The following is a 19,517-nucleotide window of genomic DNA, read 5'->3' on the forward strand; positions in this document are numbered from 1 at the left end:
TTTTAAATAAAGTATTTTTATTTCGAAGGAGATTAGTTTGCACATGGACATTGCATATCAGTAACATACCATACACATAAAGACATGTCAACATCAAGAAACATCATTCATTTTCGGCTCAATATGATATTATGTCATACGTTCATAGGCGCCTAGGTATGTACATTTATTTATACCAATATCTTGCATAATCCGTGCATTCTAGTATTCAAGAACTCTCGTTATACTTAGTTTTGGATTTTCACCCCAATTAAAAAAAAACAAAAAAACAACTCTTACGGACAACTTGTCCGGGTAAATCTCTTCAAAGAGAAAATATCGAACAAGAACCAAACACAAAAAAACCTCAAAGAGAAGGAAACAAAGAAACCCATAAAATAAAAATAATAAATAAATAACAAAAATTAATAGGGGGAAGAGGACACATTGGGGGATATTAGCACTCTGTATCCTACCCTGTCCAGCTGGGCGTAGAGCCAACCTCTCATACACAACCCATTGGGTGAGAGGGAAGCCTATAGCCCTAAAGAAATCATATATTAACAATTCCAGGACCCATTAGCAACCCTAGTGCCACTAAGTTATAGGGTCTGGCAAGGAGTACATGGAGTCCAGCCATGGAGACCAAATTCTATCAAATTTATCAGAGGCATTATGTTTCATATAAATGTATCGTTCCTTGAAAACAGTGTCGTTTATTAGGGCCTTAAAAGTGGGGAGTGTAGGGCCCTTGGGGGCCATCCATAGCCTTGCGATGCACACCTTCGCCATTGCACACATATTGCGAGCATAGAGGCCCTCTGGACTAGACATGAAGTCAGGTCCTCCCATTCCTAGGATACAAAATTGCGGAGTGAGCATGGCCTCGTCCACCCCCGTGTTCACCAGAATCGACCCGACCCCCGACCAGAAAGCCCGCATCTCCGGGCAGTCCCAAAGAAGATGCCAAAAAGTACCTGCAGTCATCCCACACTTAGGGCAGGCGCCCGAACGGCCCGTCCCGAGTCTAGCCAGTCCGACCGGGGTCATATATATTCTGTGCAAAAGGAAGTATTGTATTTGTTGAAATCTGATGGATTTGGTAACCCTGCTCTGAGTTTCCAAAGCAAGGGCCCAGTTCTCCTCATCTATGGGGCCCAGATCTTCTTCCCATTTGACACGGAGACATGTCAAAGGGTCTGTATGCAGTTTGGCGAGTAGGTAACCATAAGCATGGGAAATCATCTTAACCCGACCCAGCATACTTACAAAGGTCTTAATGGGAAATGGTATGATCTTAGGAGGGGAAGTGGCGAATTGGGACTGCAAAGCATGCCTAACTTGGAGGTATCTAAAAAAATAGGAGTTAGGTAAATCAAACTCATCTTTTAATTGTTGGAAGGATTTAAGTGTATTATCCGTATATAGATGATTTATAGAAACTACCAATCTAGGGGCCCAAACCTCCCTTCCCTCGAGCGCATATAGTTCAGGGAGCCATTTAGAGTACCAGAGGGGGGTGTCCGGGTCCAATCCATCAAATTTCAAGAGAATTCGTAGTGCCTGCCACACCTTCATGGCTTGATATATAAGAGGAGGAAGGAACTGGGCCAAGCTCCCACTCAGCAACACCTGCAGGGGAGACAGGTCGGGGAAGTAACATTGGATAAATACCCAGTGCAGAGAAGTGACGCCAGTATCCTGCACCCATGCACTAATATGTGTCAGCTGAGCGGCATAGTAGTACATCTGAAAGTTTGGCAAAGCCAGACCTCCGTCGCAGCGCAGCCTGGTGAGTGTGTTCAGCTGTATTCTAGGACGTTTATTAGCCCATATTAAAGAGGACAGGACACTATTCAGTTTTCTAAAGAAGGATGGGTGAATAAATACAGGGGATTGAAGGACCACATATAGAATCTTAGGTAGCAATTTTCACGAGGCTGACCCTGCCAGATACAGTCAATGGAAGCTTACACCAAGTCTTAGATTTACGGGCAGCCTGTTGCATGATCGGATCAAGGTTCAAAGGTGTAAAATCAGAGGGGTCATTGGTTACCTGAATCCCAAGATATTTAAATTTCGCCGTCCAACATAGCGGCAAGGAGACTTTAGGAACAGCAGGGGGGGGGGGGGCAATCACAGGCATAATGGAGGATTTAGACCAGTTAATATGAAGGCCTGAATATACACCGAACTCCTCAATCAATTGCAACAACGTGGGCATAGACCTGGTGTAATCCTGCAAAAACAGCAGCATGTCGTCAGCGTAGAGGGCAATTCTGTCCTCTCGAGGGCCGGTATGAATGCCCACTATACCCGGATGAGACCTTATTAGACAGGCTAAAGGCTCGATGGCCAGGGCAAACAGGGTTGGGGACAGAGGGCATCCCTGTCTGGTCCCGCGATACAGGCGGAACGAGGGAGATACATAGCCATTCACTGAGATCCTGGCGGTCGGGTTCTGATAAAGTAGTTTAACCCATCTTATAAAATTAGGTCCGAATCCCATACTTGTCATGACTTCCCATAGATAGGACCACTCAATACTGTCAAATGCCTTAGCGGCATCCAGTGAGACCACTACCGAGTCGGAGGGAGAGTCATGCGGGATTTGTAAAATGGTATATAATCTACGTAGGTTTACAGAAGTGGACATCCCTGGCATAAAGCCAGTCTGGTCGGAGTGGATAATGGAGGTAATTACTGTATTAAGTCGAACAGCTAAAATTTTGCCAGGATCTTAGCGTCAGTAGGAATCAATGATATCGGTCTATAGGATTCTGGGGATTTAGGGTCCTTTCCGGGCTTCGGGATCACTATAATAACCGCCTCCGCCATAGAGGGGGGAAGTTGATCATTTACAAAAATATCAGAATATAGGGCGTGAAGCCTAGGACCGAAGAAATCAATGTGGGTCTTGTATACCTCTGAGGGGATGCCGTCACAACCCGGTGCCTTGCCGCTGGGAGACAAGCCAACAGCCGCCGTCACCTCCTCCAGAGTCAAGGGTGCCTCCAACACCTCAGATGCCTCTGAGGAGAGTGTGGGTAGGGGAATATTTCTTAAGTAAGCGGAGATGTCTGATACCGAGTCCACCAGCTGCGAACTGTAGATCTCAGCATAGTAAGAGCGGAATAGCTGCGCAATTTCCGGTGTGGTGTTAACGAGGGAGCCATCGCTACCGGTCATCTGTGCAATAGTAGATCCCGGGCGGTCACTGTGCACCAGGCGAGCCAGCAGGCCACCTGGCCTATCGCCCTGCATATAAATATTAGTAGCCTGAAATAAGAGCGAGCGCGAGTTTTTATCAGACAGATGAGCCACCCATGCCGACTGAGCCGCCAGCCAGCGTACCTTCAGCGCAGGGGTGCCATCCATCAAGTATCTAGATTCCAGATCTCTGGCGTCACTCTCAAGGGCTCTCTCTCTTTCCTTGCAGGACGTTTTAAGGGCAGAAATGCGTCTAATATACGTACCCCTCAGGAAGGCCTTAAACGAATCCCAAACCACTGTTCCCGGGGCCGAGCCCACATTGTCATTAAAATAGCCCTCCCACTGAGTCACCTGGTCAGAGCAGTCACCCATTTGTAACAGCCAGGATGGATGAAGTTTCCAATATGATTGACCCCTCCGACTCACCATAGCGAGAGTCAACACCATAAGGGAGTGATCAGATATACCCCGGGCCTCGTACCGGACGTCAACCACCCTGGGGAGAAGGACGGGGGACAGCAGGGTCAGGTCGATTCTGGAGAACGAACCATGTGTGCCAGAAAAGCATGAAAACTGGCTAGTAGTAGGGTGCCTAGCCCTCCACACATCCACTGTTAGGGTCTCCTGTCCTGTGCTGCCACGTCGTCATGGCAACCGGGAGACAAGTGCTAGCGGAGTAACCTGAGCGCAGCTGATACTCCGGTTCGGGTCTTTTGCTGTGCAGTGGTTACAGGCTTTGTGCACGGCAGGGGATCCGGTGCTGGTTTTTGTGCTCACAGTCTGTGAGGTCTGAGTGGGGCGTGGACAGCACCTGCTATATAAACCCTCTTCTCAGGTTAAGCAGATGCTGCTGAATCTTTGTTGGTTAGTCAGTTCCTGAAAGTTAGCCAGTACTGTGTAACTTTGTATTTGTTTGTTGCTTACTGCAAATAGGCCTTGGGATTTGGTACTACACTCTTCCAATCCAGACCTAGCAGTAAGACTGGAGTCAGTCGTTTAACTTGCTGGGGTTCTTTTGCTACTCTGTGAACTTAGCAAGTTTGCGGCTGTATTCTCAGACTTGCCTGCAAAAATCCTTTCTCACTGTGCAAGGTGTTCAGGTGTCAGTTTAGTGGCAGTAAGCTGAACCAGTGCACTGCAAGTGAGGACTAGGATTGTGGAGACTCTCCTTGTGTCTATTATTCCATCTCTGACCAAGGAGTTTACTGCCACACCCGTTGGTAACCCTTTAGGGTTTTGCTGTTGCCCTTAGCAACAGCATTTCGGGTTCTCTACGTATTAAAACACAACATCTCGCTTCTTTCCATCTGAGCATTCCTAATACTAGGGAGACACCCAGTTTCTTAGCCTCTGGGCTTCTCTGTTCACTTTGTGTTTATTTTGTTACCCTATCACCTTCTGTGTACGTAATGTCATATTCCCCAGTCTGTCTGTGAGTTCATTTGTTTTGCATCCCTCTCCGTTCAGACACCAGTACATTCCTGCAGGCACTGGTGTGCATAACATATTCAGCAGCCCAATACTCCTGTTGAAATTTTGTGGGAATATGGAGCATACCCCTCAAAATACTTTGCAACAGGTGGTCGATCAGGTGCAGGTCTTGACTCGACAATTTAATGATTTGTCCATTAAAATGCACACCTCCCAGGCCGCTGGCGGAGCTCCCGCAGCAGCAGCACCTTCAGGGGTTAAGGAGCCGAAAGTAAATCTCCCGGATCGTTTTTCTGGAGATCGCTCGCAGTTCTTTTGTTTCAAGGAGAGCTGCAAGCTATATTTCCAGCTTAGGCCTCAGTCTTCTGGGTCGGAGATTCAGCGGGTGGGCATAGTGATTTCCTTGCTACAAGGAGACCCACAGGTCTGGGCATATGGGTTGCAGCCTGACTGTCCGTAGCTTAAAAGTGTTGATGCTTTTTTTACGGCACTGGGCATGTTGTATGATGACCCTGACAAGACGGCCTCAGCCGAGGCTCAGATTTCGATCCTTAAGCAAGGGCAAAGGCCAGTTGAGGTTTACTGTACGGAGTTTCGGAGGTTGGCCCATGATACCCAGTGGAATGACCCAGCCCTGAGACACCAGTACCGAAGAGGTCTTTCTAACCAGATAAAAGACCAACTGGTACAATATCCCTTGCCTGATAGCTTGGATCAGCTCATGCAGTTATCCATCCGGGTGGATAGACGGCTGAGAGAGCGTAGGCTTGAAAGGGAGACCGAGGTTTCCTTCTTTCCCAAGGGAACCTCAGACTCTGAGGAATTTTCCGAGGAGCCTATGCAGATTGGGGCTACCCGCCTCTCCTCGCGTGAGAAGACGCGGAGGAGACAGCAGGGGTTGTGTTTGTACTGTGGGAATAAAGGTCATGTGGTAGTATCATGCCCAGAAAAGCCGGAAAACTTCAGGGCCTGAGGGTGATGGGAAATATCCTGTCAGGCCAGAAGTCAGAATTTCCCAAGAAGACTTTTATCATTCCGGTGACCTTGAAGATCCTCGGTCAAACTGTCAAGACTGAGGCCTTTGTGGACAGTGGGGCCGACGGGGTTTTTATGGACCGCCAATTCGCCCTGAAACACTCTGTTCCCTTAGTACCCTTGGCATCGGAAATTGAGATCTGTGGGTTAAACGGGGAACCATTATCCCAGGGTAAAATTACCTCTTGCACTAGCCAGATTTCTTTGTTTATTGGAGCCACACACTCTGAAAAATTGTCCTTTTATGTGACTGTCTGTACTTTTGCCCCATTGGTGTTGGGGTTACCCTGGTTAAGGGCCCACAATCCTCAATTTGACTGGGTCTCTGGGGAGATTCTTAGTTGGAGTACTGATTGTTTCAGGAGTTGCTTGAGCCTTCCAGTCAGGCTTTCGCAGCTAAGTTTGCCAGGATTGCCAGGATGTTATGCAGATTTTGCGGACGTGTTCTCCAAAAAAGTTGCAGAGGTACTACCTCCCCATGGCCCCTATGACTGTGCCATTGATTTGTTGCCGAATGCTAAGCTTCCCAAGAGCAGGTTGTACTCCCTGTCACGTCCTGAGACTCAGGCTATGGCAGAGTACATTCAGGAGAACTTGGCTAAGGGATTTATCAGACCTTCACAGTCTCCAGTTGGGTCGGGGTTCTTCTTCGTGGGTAAAAAGGACGGTTCGTTGCGACCCTGCATCGACTTCAGGGAATTGAACCGTATCACGATTAAAAACTCATACCCACTGCCTCTCATTTCGGTCTTGTTTGACCAGCTTCGTACTGCCACCATTTTTTCTAAGATTGACCTACGCGGTGCGTACAATCTAATCCGAATAAGAGAGGGGGATGAATGGAAGACTGCCTTTAATACCCACTCAGGGCATTATGAATATTTGGTGATGCCTTTTGGGCTCTGTAATGCCCCGGCAGTCTTCCAGGATTTCATGAACGATGTGCTCAGGGAATATTTGGATAGATTCTTAGTTGTATACTTAGATGACATCCTAATCTTCTCCCATTCCCTGGAGGAACATCGTAAGCATGTACGCTTAGTCCTCCAGAAACTCAGAGACCACCGGCTTGGGGCAAAGCTGGAGAAGTGCAAATTTGAAGTTCAGCAAATCGCATTTCTAGGATATATTATCTCCCCAGAAGGTTTCCAAATGGAGGGTTCCAAGGTACAGGCAGTCCTGGATTGGGTGCAGCCCACTAGTTTGAAGGCGCTTCAGCGTTTCCTGGGCTTTGCGAATTTTTATAGACAATTTATCGCTGGATTTTCGTCTATAGTGGCGCCCTTGGTGGCACTCACTAAGAAAGGGGCGGATGTTGCTCACTGGTCTTGTGAGGCCAAAGCGGCTTTTGCCCGTCTCAAAAGGGCATTTGTCTCGGCCAAGGTGCTGCAACACCCAGATCCAGAGCGTCCTTTTGTGGTGGAGGTGGATGCCTCTGAGATGGGTATTGGGGCAGTGTTCTCTCAGATGGGAGTGTCTGATAATTGTCTTCATCCCTGTGCTTACTTTTCCCGTAAATTTTCGCCTGCCGAGATGAATTATGACGTGGGTAACCGGGAATTGTTGGCTATTAAGGATGCACTCGAGGAGTGGAGACACTGGCTTGAGGGGGCTAAGTTTGTGGTCTCAATTCTCACCGACCATAAGAATTTGGCATATTTAGAGTCAGTGAAGCGTCTCAATGCCAGGCAGGCACGATGGGCTTTGTTTTTTGCTCGCTTTCATTTTTTGATAACATATCGCCCTGGGTCAAAAAACATCAAGGCTGATGCGCTCTCGTTGAGTTTTGCTCCAATCCAGGAGACCACCGAGGAGCCATTGCCCATTGTGTCCCCATCATGTATTAAAGTGGGCATTACCCAGGACCTCTTGTCATTAGTCCTTAGAGCACAGGAGCAGGCTCCTCCAGACCTTCCGGTAGGTCTTTTGTTTGTGCCTCCTAGGTTAAGACAGCGAGTGTTCCTGGAATTCCATGCCAAGAAGTCGGCAGGTCACCCGGGTATTGCCAGAACTCGGGAGTTGCTATCTAGGGCGGTGTGGTGGCCCTCGGTGGCTAAGGATGTGGATCAGTGGGTTCAAGCATGTGACATCTGTGCCCGAAATAAGACTCCTAGAGGGGTTCCTGTTGGCCCATTACATCCACTCTCTATTCCATCTAAGCCATGGACCCACATTTCAATGGATTTTGTGGTGGACTTGCCCAAATCCTCGGGGATGACAGCCATCTGGGTTGTCGTTGACAGGTTTTCGAAGATGGCGCACTTCGTTCCACTGGTTGGGCTGCCATCGGCCAGACGCCTGCCTGAATTATTTATGCTGCATGTTGTGCGCCTCCACGGGTTGCCACTTGATGTGGTCTCTGACCGCGGATCCCAGTTTGTGGCCAAATTCTGGAGGGCATTTTGTTCCGATCTCCAGATTTCTGTCAGCTTGTCGTCAGGCTACCATCCGCAGTCTAATGGGCAGACTGAAAGGGTGAACCAGTCCTTGGAGCAGTTCCTCAGGTGTTATGTCTCCAAGTGTCAGACTGACTGGGTTGCTCATCTGTCCATGGCGGAGTTTGCCTATAACAACGCGGCTCACTCTGCTACAGGGATCTCTCCCTTCCTTTGTGTGTATGGGCATCATCCTAAGGCCAATTCTTTTGACCCCCTGGACTCCACGCCTGGTGGTTCCTCTGTGGTTTCGGTCCTTAGGGGTATTTGGAGGAAAGTGAAGAAAGCCCTTGTGTCTGTGTCATTAGTGACCAAAAGGGTTTTTGATAAGCGGAAAAGACCCTGCAGCTTCAAATTAGGAGACTTCGTCTGGTTGTCTACCAAGAATTTGAAGTTGAGACAGCCATCTCATAAGTTAGGCCCCTGGTTCATCGGCCCTTATAAGATCACTAGGGTTATCAATCCGGTGGCATTTCAGTTAGATATGCCCCGTTCTTTGGGTATCAATAAAACATTTCATTGTTCCCTTTTAAAACGGGCGATTAGTAATCCTTCTTCCAGTGGAAGACCATCTCCTCTTCTGATACGTGGCCAGAGGGAGTTTGTTGTTGAAAGGATTCTTGACTCCAAGATGGTTCGGGGTCGGCTGTCATTTTTGGTGCACTGGAAGGGGTATGGCCCGGAGGAGCGGTCGTGGGTGCGCAGTTGTGATCTTCATGCCCCCAGACTGATACGCTCTTTCTTCTCGCAGTTCCCCGATAAACCCGGTGGTAGGGGTTCTTTGACACCTCGTCAGAGGGGGGGTACTGTTAGGGTCTCCTGCCCTGTGCTGCCACGTCGTCATGGCAACCGGGAGACAAGTGCTAGCGGAGTAACCTGAGCGCAGCTGATACTCCGGTTCGGGTCTTTTGCTGTGCAGTGGTTACAGGCTTTGTGCACGGCAGGGGATCCGGTGCTGGTTTTTGTGCTCACAGTCTGTGAGGTCTGAGTGGGGCGTGGACAGCACCTGCTATATAAACCCTCTTCTCAGGTTAAGCAGATGCTGCTGAATCTTTGTTGGTTAGTCAGTTCCTGAAAGTTAGCCAGTACTGTGTAACTTTGTATTTGTTTGTTGCTTACTGCAAATAGGCCTTGGGATTTGGTACTACACTCTGCCAATCCAGACCTAGCAGTAAGACTGGAGTCAGTCGTTTAACTTGCTGGGGTTCTTTTGCTACTCTGTGAACTTAGCAAGTTTGCGGCTGTATTCTCAGACTTGCCTGCAAAAATCCTTTCTCACTGTGCAAGGTGTTCAGGTGTCAGTTTAGTGGCAGTAAGCTGAACCAGTGCACTGCAAGTGAGGACTAGGATTGTGGAGACTCTCCTTGTGTCTATTATTCCATCTCTGACCAAGGAGTTTACTGCCACACCCGTTGGTAACCCTTTAGGGTTTTGCTGTTGCCCTTAGCAACAGCATTTCGGGTTCTCTACGTATTAAAACACAACATCTCGCTTCTTTCCATCTGAGCATTCCTAATACTAGGGAGACACCCAGTTTCTTAGCCTCTGGGCTTCTCTGTTCACTTTGTGTTTATTTTGTTACCCTATCACCTTCTGTGTACGTAATGTCATATTCCCCAGTCTGTCTGTGAGTTCATTTGTTTTGCATCCCTCTCCGTTCAGACACCAGTACATTCCTGCAGGCACTGGTGTGCATAACATCCACCCACTGCAAATTATTCAGAAAATCAGCAAATTTTGTAGGACTGGAGCGCACTCCAGCAGCCCGCGGAGGGCGCCATCTGTCTAAAGCTAGGTTAGTAACATTGTTAAAGTCACCCAAGCAAACTACCGGGGTGTCCGGAGAGGAGGCTATGAATGAAGCGGCCTGCTGTAGCACATCATACGAGAAGGGGGGGGGGATATAAACCGCCAGTATGTAGTAGGGTTGGGAACTTAGTCTGCAGTCAAGGAACACAAAGCGACCGTATTGGTCAGTCTTGACCGACACTAACTCAAATTGGACCGATTTCCTTATCAGGATTGACACACCTCTGGAGGAAGAGGAGTGAGAAGCGTGATAGGCCCAGCCCACCCAGGGTCTTCTAAGTGACAGTAACCTATTCCCTTCCAAGTGAGTCTCGCAGAGACACGCAATATCCGGGCCATATTTCAGAAGTGTAGTTAAAACTAAGGAACGTTTTATCTTATTGTTTAAACCTCGAACATTCCATGTCAGAATTTTCAAATTAGCCATAGACCTGGTAATATGCTATGTAATAACCTAGAGGAGCAACCCAGGGAAAATTCCTGGAAATTTCTAGAACGGGCAAGAACAGTGCTATATTACTCAATCCCTGTAACTTAAACAACAGTATCCAATGCATCAAACATACTTCCCACAAGAAAAAAAACATACTCAAGAACAAATTGAGGCATGAGAAAAATAACAAACTATAGAAAAAAAAAACTTGCAGAAGGTACAGCAACCAGCTGTTCGTTGACCTCCCCCTCCCTCCCCGTATACCACCCCTATCTTCGGCATACTTAAATCCCAAACAGTCGAACCCTACTCTCAAAAGCTAATTTCAGGCAAAGCCCTCAACCAAAACAAGCGAGCAAGGGTAATAACAATCCTGAGCCACCAACGCCAAGAGGGGGCTCCCTGGACAATGGGTAAAGGCCTCCGGTGATCCCACCCAAAGGTTAGATTGTGCAGGGCCTCAGTCCGGGGCTAGCTGGCGCGCTCCTGGTGCATATCTATCCAGCCATTGGGCCGCCTCTCTGGGGGAATTGAAGAATTTGGTTTCCCCGTCCGCTACTACCCGGAGCCGGGAGGGAAATAGCATAGAGTAGGAGAGGTTCAGGTCTCTGAGGCGCCTCTTAATTGGCATAAACTGGGCTCGATCCTTCTGGACGTCCGCAGCAAAATCAGGAAAAGCAGACACGGTAACTCCATTCCTGACAAGGGGGCCTTTTGTGCGTCCCAACCGGAGGACCGAGTCCCGATCCCTATAATGCAGAAATTTGGCGATGAAGGTGCGCGGTGGGGCGCCAGGAGGTAGAGGACGAGATGGTATCCGATGTGCACGCTCCACCGTAAACTGTGCCGTGAAGGATTCAGCGCCGTACAGTTCTTTAAGCCACGACTCTAGGAAGACCTCAGGTTGGGAGCCTTCCTCCTTCTCCGGCAGACCCACAAAACGCACGTTATTTCTACGCAGCCTTCCCTCCATGTCTAGTAACTTGGATTGAAGGGATGTTACTTGTTGGGTTACCGTGGAAATGGATTGTTTCATAGGACCGCACATATCCTCCAGATTCGAGACACGGGTTTCTGCCTCTCCCACTCTCTCTCGTATGCGCTGGACGTCCTGCCGAAGCAGTGAGAGATCACACTGCACTTTCTCCATCTTATCTGAAAGACGCTGCTCCGACCCCGCTATTGCCTCCAGCACTTGTTGAAGGGATGGAGCTGTGGGTGTGTTAGGGGATTCAGCAGCTGTAGCAGATGGGGAGTAGGAGTGTGACGGAGAGGCCCCCTGCGCAGCGGCCTGCGAGGCCCGCATGTTAGGTGGATTAGGTTGTCTGGCAAATTTCTCCAGCTTCGCCGCCGCCGTGCGCTGGCCGTCGCGAACCATGGCGGGCAATAGGTAGTAACGAACACTCCGAGGGGTGCGTACAACCTCATCCGGATCCGAAAGGGTGATGAGTGGAAGACCGTGTTTAACACCCGTGACGGACATTACGAGTACCTCTTCATGCCTTTCGGACTCAGCAACGCTCCAGCGGTATTTCAACACTTTGTGAATGAAATTTTCCGAGATATCCTCTACCGACATGTTGTGGTCTACCTCGATGATATTCTCATCTTCACTAATGATCTAGAGGAACAACGCTTCTGGGTCAAGGAGGTCCTGTCTCATCTCTATGCCAACCATCTTTATTGTAAGTTGGAGAAATGTGTCTTCGAGGTCAAATCTATTCGGTTTCTAGGTTACATTGTGTCCGGTTCCAGACTAGAGATGGATCTTGAGAAACTCCAGGCTATTCGTGATTGGCCGATACCCACGACACTCAAGGGTGTTCAAAGATTCCTGGGGTTCACCAATTATTGCAGGAAATTCATTCGGGACTTTTCTACTATTGTGGCGCCTGTCACTGCCCTCACCAGGAAAGGTGCCAATCCTTCCAAGTGGTTGGAAGAAGCTATGCAAGCTTTCTATCTACTGAAACAAAAGTTTGTCTCTGCTCCAGTTCTGAAACAGCCAGATACCAGTTCGTCCTTCACCCTGGAGGTGGATGCCTCTTCCGTTGGAGTGGGTGCAGTCCTGTCTCAAAGAGCTGATGATGGCCACTTACATCCTTGTGGCTTCTTCTCACGGAAGTTCTCCCCTGCTGAGCGCAATTACACCATTGGTGATCAAGAACTTCTAGCTATCAAGCTCACTCTAGACGAATGGAGATATCTACTGGAGTGAGCTTCTCATACTATTACTATTCTGACAGACCACAAGAACCTCCTGTATTTGAAAGCCGCCCAATGCCTCAATCCTCGTCAAGCCAGACGGGCACTCTTCTTTTCCAGGTTTGACTTTAAGCTTCTGTTTTGTCCAGGGTCACAGAATCGCAAGGCTGATGCTCTTTCCCGCTCCTGGGAGCAAGAAAATGAGTCTGAATCTACTGACAAGCATCCCATTATTGATCCAGTGGCATTCTCCGCCGTGAGGATGGACTATATGCCCCCGCCAGGGAAAAGCCTTGTAAAACCGGCTCTCAGAAGGAAGCTCTTGCAATGGGCACATTGCTCTCGCTTCGCCAGACACGCGGGTATTCAGAAAACCTTTGAATTCGTTTCCAGATCATACTGGTGGCCGATCCTAAATAAAGACATAGCAGAGTTCACTGCATTCTGCCCTAAGTGTGCCCAGCACAAGGTACCATGCCAGTCGCCCGCTGGACAACTTGTACCTCTGTCTGTTCCTCATCGTCCGTGGACCCATTTATCAATGGACTTTATTACGGATCTTCCTGAGTGTAACAAATGCAATATCATCTGGGTGGTAGTTGACCGATTCACCAAGATGGCTCACTTCATTCTGCTCACTGGTCTTCCGTCAGCTTCCAAGTTGGCTCAAGTCTTCATCCAAGAGATCTTCAGACTACATGGTCTTCCTGAAGAGATTATCTCCGATAGAGGTGTCCAGTTCGTAGCCAAATTCTGGCGAAGTCTGTGTTCGGCACTTCAAGTCAAGCTAAAGTTTTCTACGGTTTATCACCCCCAAACCAATGGGCAAACCGAGAGGGTGAATCAGGACTTGGAGGCCTTCCTCCGAATTTACATTTCCTCTACTCAAGACGACTGGGTTCATCTTCTTACGTGGGCCGAATTTTGTCACAACAACCAGTACCATTCTTCATCTTCTTCCACACCATTCCTGTCCAACTACGGGTTTCACCCAAAGGTTACAGAGTTTCAATCGCTTCCAGCAACATCAGTACCTGCAGCTGATATTACTCTTCGCCAGTTTCTCCAAAACTGGGAGAATGTCCGGGCAGCTCTCCTAAAAGCTTCCTCTAGGTACAAAAAGTTTGCGGACAAGAAGCGTTGGGCAATTCCTGCCCTCAAACCAGGTGACCGTGTGTGGCTGGCCACCAAGAATCTCCGATTGAAAGTCCCAAGTATGAAGTTTGCTCCTCATTACATCAGTCCTTTCCAGGTTGAGCAAGTCGTCAATCCAGTTGCCTATAAACTCAAACTGCCTCCATTTCTGAAAATCCCTAGAACATTTCATATCTCCCTTCTCAAGCCGGTGGTCCTGAATCGTTTTCATTCTGCGCTCCCCACTGCACCTAAGGTCCAGACTCAACATGGTGTTGAGTATGAGGTCGCCAAGATTCTGGACTCACACTTCAGGTACAGTCACCTTCAGTACTTGATTGATTGGAAGGGCTATAACCCCGAGGAACGTTCTTGGACGAACGCATCGGATGTCCATGCTCCCAAATTGGTCCAAGCTTTCCACGCCAGATTTCCTCGCAAGCCTAAGAAGTGTTCTGGGGCCACTCCTAAAGGGGGAGCTGCTGTCATGATCCGGGTTTTTGGACACGATTATTTACCTTTCAAGTGTCTCCTGAGACTGGCCCAGTGTTCCAAAACGGGATTCCATCTGCGTTGTCTGCGTGCAGCGCGCTGTATATCTTCACCTCAAGTCTCTTCCCCGTGATCCCCCAGCGCTGTCATGGCAGCCTTACAGTTTAGTTGCACTGTTTTAAAGAATGCCGTCTCCTGCCCTCCGCGGCCTCCGACACCATTACTGCTGTTTACCACATGGAATATACAAACAGACTTTCCCTCCAAATGCAAACATGGGCGCAGCCATGTTTTTCCTCATCACATGTCACTTCACAACCTATCCGCTGCACTCTGGACTCTGCCTAATTATTCAGCCAATGCCTGCTTCCCAGCTGGTATAAATATCCTGCTCCTGGGCTGGATAATCGTCAGTGCTTTGGTTGTCTAACCTATACACATGTCTCTCCTGCTTGTGGATTCTACTGCTTGTTTCTCCAGGTATTCCAACTACTGTGACTCAGCTCCACTAAGAGACCCGCACCTGTTTCCATCCTGCGGTGCAGCCTGGCTTCTGCAGTGTTCCAGCATTGCTCCTGATTACTCTTCACGATCAGACACCGGCTTCCTGCTTCCAGTGTTGGTCCTGCTTCGCTTCCAGTCTCCAGCGGTGTACTGGTATCGTTTTCAACTCCTCCTTTCTGCAGCACCGCTCTCCATACTCCACAGCGTACTTACCACGGCCTACCAGCTTTCCACAGTGCTCCTGAGTCGCTGGTATTCTGCTAGCGGTGCTCCACAGTGTCTTCAGTTTATTTCAACGTCATCAGCGATATTCCTATATCGCCTGTATCAGTGACCATTCCACCATTGAACCACAGCGTCCATCGATGCTCACCATCGGACTCTAAATCTACAGTGGTGAGTTCTGCACACCTTTCATTCATACCGGTTCCATCCGGCACTCTCTGCAATTACCAAGTACCATCTACTTCTGTGCATCTGTGTTGCTCCAGCCTCTGTGCACCATCTGCTGGGCAGTACCAGTTCATACCTCTCCTCAGCGGTTAGCTGTGGTCATATGGACTTACCATCTCCAGTTCTGGCAAGGACTCTGTGATATTCTGTTCTGCAGCGCTAATTACCCTACGTTTCTGGGAACTGTACTGTAATTTACCATTGCACATCTCCTGTGACGTTTTGCATATCTAAGGTGTCTTAAGCTGTGTGTTCACTGAAACTGACTTTACCTTTTACAACTTCATTGTCGTGGTCACGCCTTCAGGCAACTGGTACTAGAGCTCCTGTATGTCAAGGAACCCAATACTACCTCCCTGGTTCACCTACACATCAGCCCCTACATCTGAGGCTTCCCCAGGTCAGCCTCAGCCCTCAGTTGTGACAGCACCTGTGCAGCAGCACACCGTCACTGGTGAGTGGTACGCCAACCAATGCCTGTTTCAAGTGCTGGAAGTACTCTGGCTAGTACCCTTCTCCATCATGACAATGCACCCGCAAGTCCAGGAAAGTGGTGGACTTTGTGGCCCATGAATGCATCCAGGAGCTTAGTCATCTGTATTTTGACATAGTCATTATTATCACAGTTCAATTAATGTTTTGCATCTAGTTTTTTGTTATTATTTCTGTGCAATAGCGCTCTGCCTGAAACCTGAAGCCCAGTGCCTTTAGATGGTGAAGAAACTCCTCGGTTAAAAGTTAAAACTGAGTTCTAATATTCACATATTTACAGTAGAAGCAGGCATGATTTTTCCATCTATGAATGGGAATTTATATTTTTTTACTATTATTTGTGGAATGTCTTTATATTGCTTTGGAAGGTGTTAAAGTCACTAGAAGGTCTTCATTTAAATTTAAAGCATGTACATTAATATTGGACGTAAACTATAATTTAAAAAAAAAAATGTCAAAATAGTGTATCACAACACTTCCCTGTTTATTATAATTATCTTTATAAATCTATAATTTTAAAGATAATATCATCTACTTGTACTTTTTAAAGCATATATACTAAAATCGTAACGTCAGAGATGCGGACTGACTGGCAGTGAATGCAGAACTCCCTTAGCATCATCATATAATGGATGATGGCTTTATTCCAGCTCTCGCAGCAGACGGGTATCCAAGTTGCTACGTGACGTCAATGTCCATTCATAATTTCTGTCTTGTGGGCGTGGATTGCGATCTCCTGATTGGCTGTCTCCCGGACAGTGCGAGTGCATGGCGGTGACGCAGAGAGCTGGGAGGGAGGGGGAGAGACCCGGAAACAGGAAGTGAGAGGCGCAGTAGCCACGGGGAGCCATCTTACTGTCTCCCGGGAAGATGACCGGGAAGTCGGTGCGGGACGTGGAGCGGTACCAGGCTGTGCTGTCTGAGCTGCTGCTGCGGGAGGAAAACAAATTCTGTGCCGACTGCCAAGCAAAAGGTATCCCAAGGCCTTTGTGTCAGAGCCGCAGCTGTATGTGGCTGTGCGGTCTTTTAGTGTTCAAGGCATTACCTCACCGGTATCTGAAATATTCTGCCTGTACCTGGGAGAGGTGAGTGAGGTGTGCCTGGGTCTTTTGTGTGCGGCATCAGGAGACTGGAGTATTGTGTGTGTGTGTGTGTGTGTGTGTGTGTGTGTACAGTAGCTAGAGACCCCCTGCCCGTGGCACCAGGAGAGAGTAATTGTGTGATCCTATACTGTGCCTATCTCCCCAGGAAACAGTGTGTACATACACCCCTGCCCCTGGTGCCAGGAGATGGGAAGAGTGTCTATCTGATGGAAATGTTTTGTACCCAGTACTCTATCTGTGTCCCCAGCAGATAGATGGATGGGAATTTTGTGTGTAGCTAGACCCCATGTCCTCAGGATGAGATGAATTGTGTGACTGCCTAGACTGCTTCAATAGATCAACAGGAGGGAGGAAGGATGTGTGTACCTAGACCCTAAACCTATGTCCTTAGCAGCTGGGAATAGTGTGTATCCAGACTTACTGCCTATATGGAATATCATGGTGCTATATATAAGTAATTGTTAATAAATGGTTGTCTCCAGATGATGGGATTGGTGTGTATTCATATTCAGAGTTGATGGCAGTGTGTCTGGCCTGTGGGAATAGTTGTTCCCAGACTCCCTTTGGGGATACAGAACATATTTCATATACTGTAGCTCCAATACATCAATGATTATACTCGGAGGCTGATGTATAATGCATGTGCCGACAGGTTATTATGTTTTTGTGGAGTCAGCAATCAGATGACCCTAATAGAAATAACTGAAAAATATCAGGTGGGACAGTAACTTTTTGTCTGCATGGCTATACTGGGATTCGTCCAGCTCTGATTACAAATGCTGACACTTTCATTTACTATCTATAGCTGCACAAGGCCCACTCCAAATACTTCCTCTCCCACACAGATAAACTGACCTAATATCTTCCATGTAGTTACATGAGAAACCCATAATACAGTAATTCTAGCGCCACATCAAGACTGCCAAAAAATCCTGTGCTGGTAGCCCTTACATTTTCCTTCTTGTGCATACACCATCATTGTAGGTTTTCTACATTTTAGAAATACAAAAAAAAAAATTGAAAACCTGACCAGTGCGCAAGTAGCTGCCTATGTGAATCGGCTGATGCGGAGCGTCACCTACACTCCCATAACACAATACAATACCACAAAGATCATCAGCCTTGATTCCCTTGGCGCTCAAGATAACAGTCCAAAGGTCCTCTGACTCACAATGGGAGTCATACGATCAGAAGCCTTTAAAAGACACAAAACAACACCTCATAGGGCAATATAGCCAATTCTTCTATATGAAAGAAATAGTGATAAGTGAGGACTCCTACCCCTTGGAGTGGTCTACTTTTGGGTAGACAATACCGCATGTGATATATCTAGTAATACGGCCCACACTGGAAACTCCACGTGTTCATCCTCCAAGAGAAGAGATAATCCCACAATAGTATAATACTGTTTTTAATAAAAATAAGCAATAAAAGACAATAACAGTGATGCTAGCCTCTCACCCGGTGAGTGGTCTACTCCAATAAGGGCAGACAAATGAGCATGAGAATGGAAAGTCCAGGCGTCCCTGCAAGCTTCAACAAACACCAGGCTCGGGTCAGGACCACTGCTTTCTCCTTCCGCCAACGCGTTTCGATACTTCCTGTATCTTCGTCAGGGCATGAAGGAAGTGATGGCTCCTTGGGTTTTTATACCCTTTATAATCATTGTCTAAAAAACCTATTACCAGACATAGACTACTAACTCTAAAACAATCCTATGATAACAATATTGCACAATCCCATATCAGTGGTCAGTCCATGATTTCAAACTCTCTCGAGTCATGGTGATGAATTAACTTTAGCCGGTTATGCCCGCGAAAACGCTATATCGAACAACCCTCTAACTTCCTGTTTCCACCGGAAGTGACGTATCATGCGTTCCACCGCGGCAATCGATGTTTGTTAGTCATCCTCCTTCCTGTGTGTACCGGAGGTGACGTCCTCTGCGTTTCACGATATTTGACAGTCATCCTCCTTCCTGTATGTACCGGAGGTGACGTCCTCTGCGTTTCACCGGCATCTCGTGTTTTCACCAGACTTCCGCTACTGTTTAGTTCACATATGATATCTTATACGGAAATATTTTCAGATTATCCGTCATTCCTTTATTCCATATAGATGTAACCTTCAAAATAATAACATACATTTGTATTATCTGTGGATATGAAACAAAACATATAGAACCCTAAAAATGCCCTATATTTTGCATGAATTAAAATCAGAGGAACCATTTAACCTCAAAGTCCTTATTCAGACCAGAGGGAATTAGGGTTTTATATTTATAAATAAAACTCATCTCCTCTTTCGCTAACTTCGTTGTTATGTCTGTTTGTCTTGGATTTAGGCTCACTTTTTTTAACCCATAAAAGTTTTTAATTTTAGACACATCACAATCATGAACAATTTTAAAATGTGCCGACAGGGCTGGACACTCATGCCCTGTCGGCACATTTTAAAATTGTTCACATCTATAGGTTACATCTATATGGAATAAAGGAATGACGGATAATCTGAAAATATTTCCGTATAAGATATCATATGTGAACTAAACAGTAGCGGAAGTCTGGTGAAAACACGAGATGCCGGTGAAACGCAGAGGACGTCACCTCCGGTACATACAGGAAGGAGGATGACTGTCAAATATCGTGAAACGCAGAGGACGTCACCTCCGGTACACACAGGAAGGAGGATGACTAACAAACATCGATTGCCGCGGTGGAACGCATGATACGTCACTTCCGGTGGAAACAGGAAGTTAGAGGGTTGTTCGATATAGCGTTTTCGCGGGCATAACCGGCT

General features: G+C 47.5%; 1 protein-coding gene across 3 annotated transcripts in view; it reads left to right on the plus strand.

Moving 5' to 3' along the window:
- The first annotated feature begins 16,373 nt into the window (after nt 1-16,373).
- The window catches only part of SMAP2 (small ArfGAP2), a 63,753-nt gene continuing 60,609 nt past the window's right edge, over nt 16,374-19,517 (plus strand). For 2 of the 3 annotated variants that reach the window (XM_063954208.1, XM_063954210.1), the window contains exon 1: nt 16,374-16,588. In XM_063954208.1, the coding sequence (XP_063810278.1) occupies nt 16,486-16,588 (103 nt within the window). In that variant the 5' untranslated portion in view covers nt 16,374-16,485. The remainder of the gene's footprint in view (nt 16,589-19,517) is intronic. The other variant, XM_063954209.1, reaches the window with a different exon arrangement.

Source organism: Pseudophryne corroboree, chromosome 2 (assembly GCF_028390025.1).
Source record: "Pseudophryne corroboree isolate aPseCor3 chromosome 2, aPseCor3.hap2, whole genome shotgun sequence".
NCBI lineage: Eukaryota > Metazoa > Chordata > Amphibia > Anura > Myobatrachidae > Pseudophryne > Pseudophryne corroboree.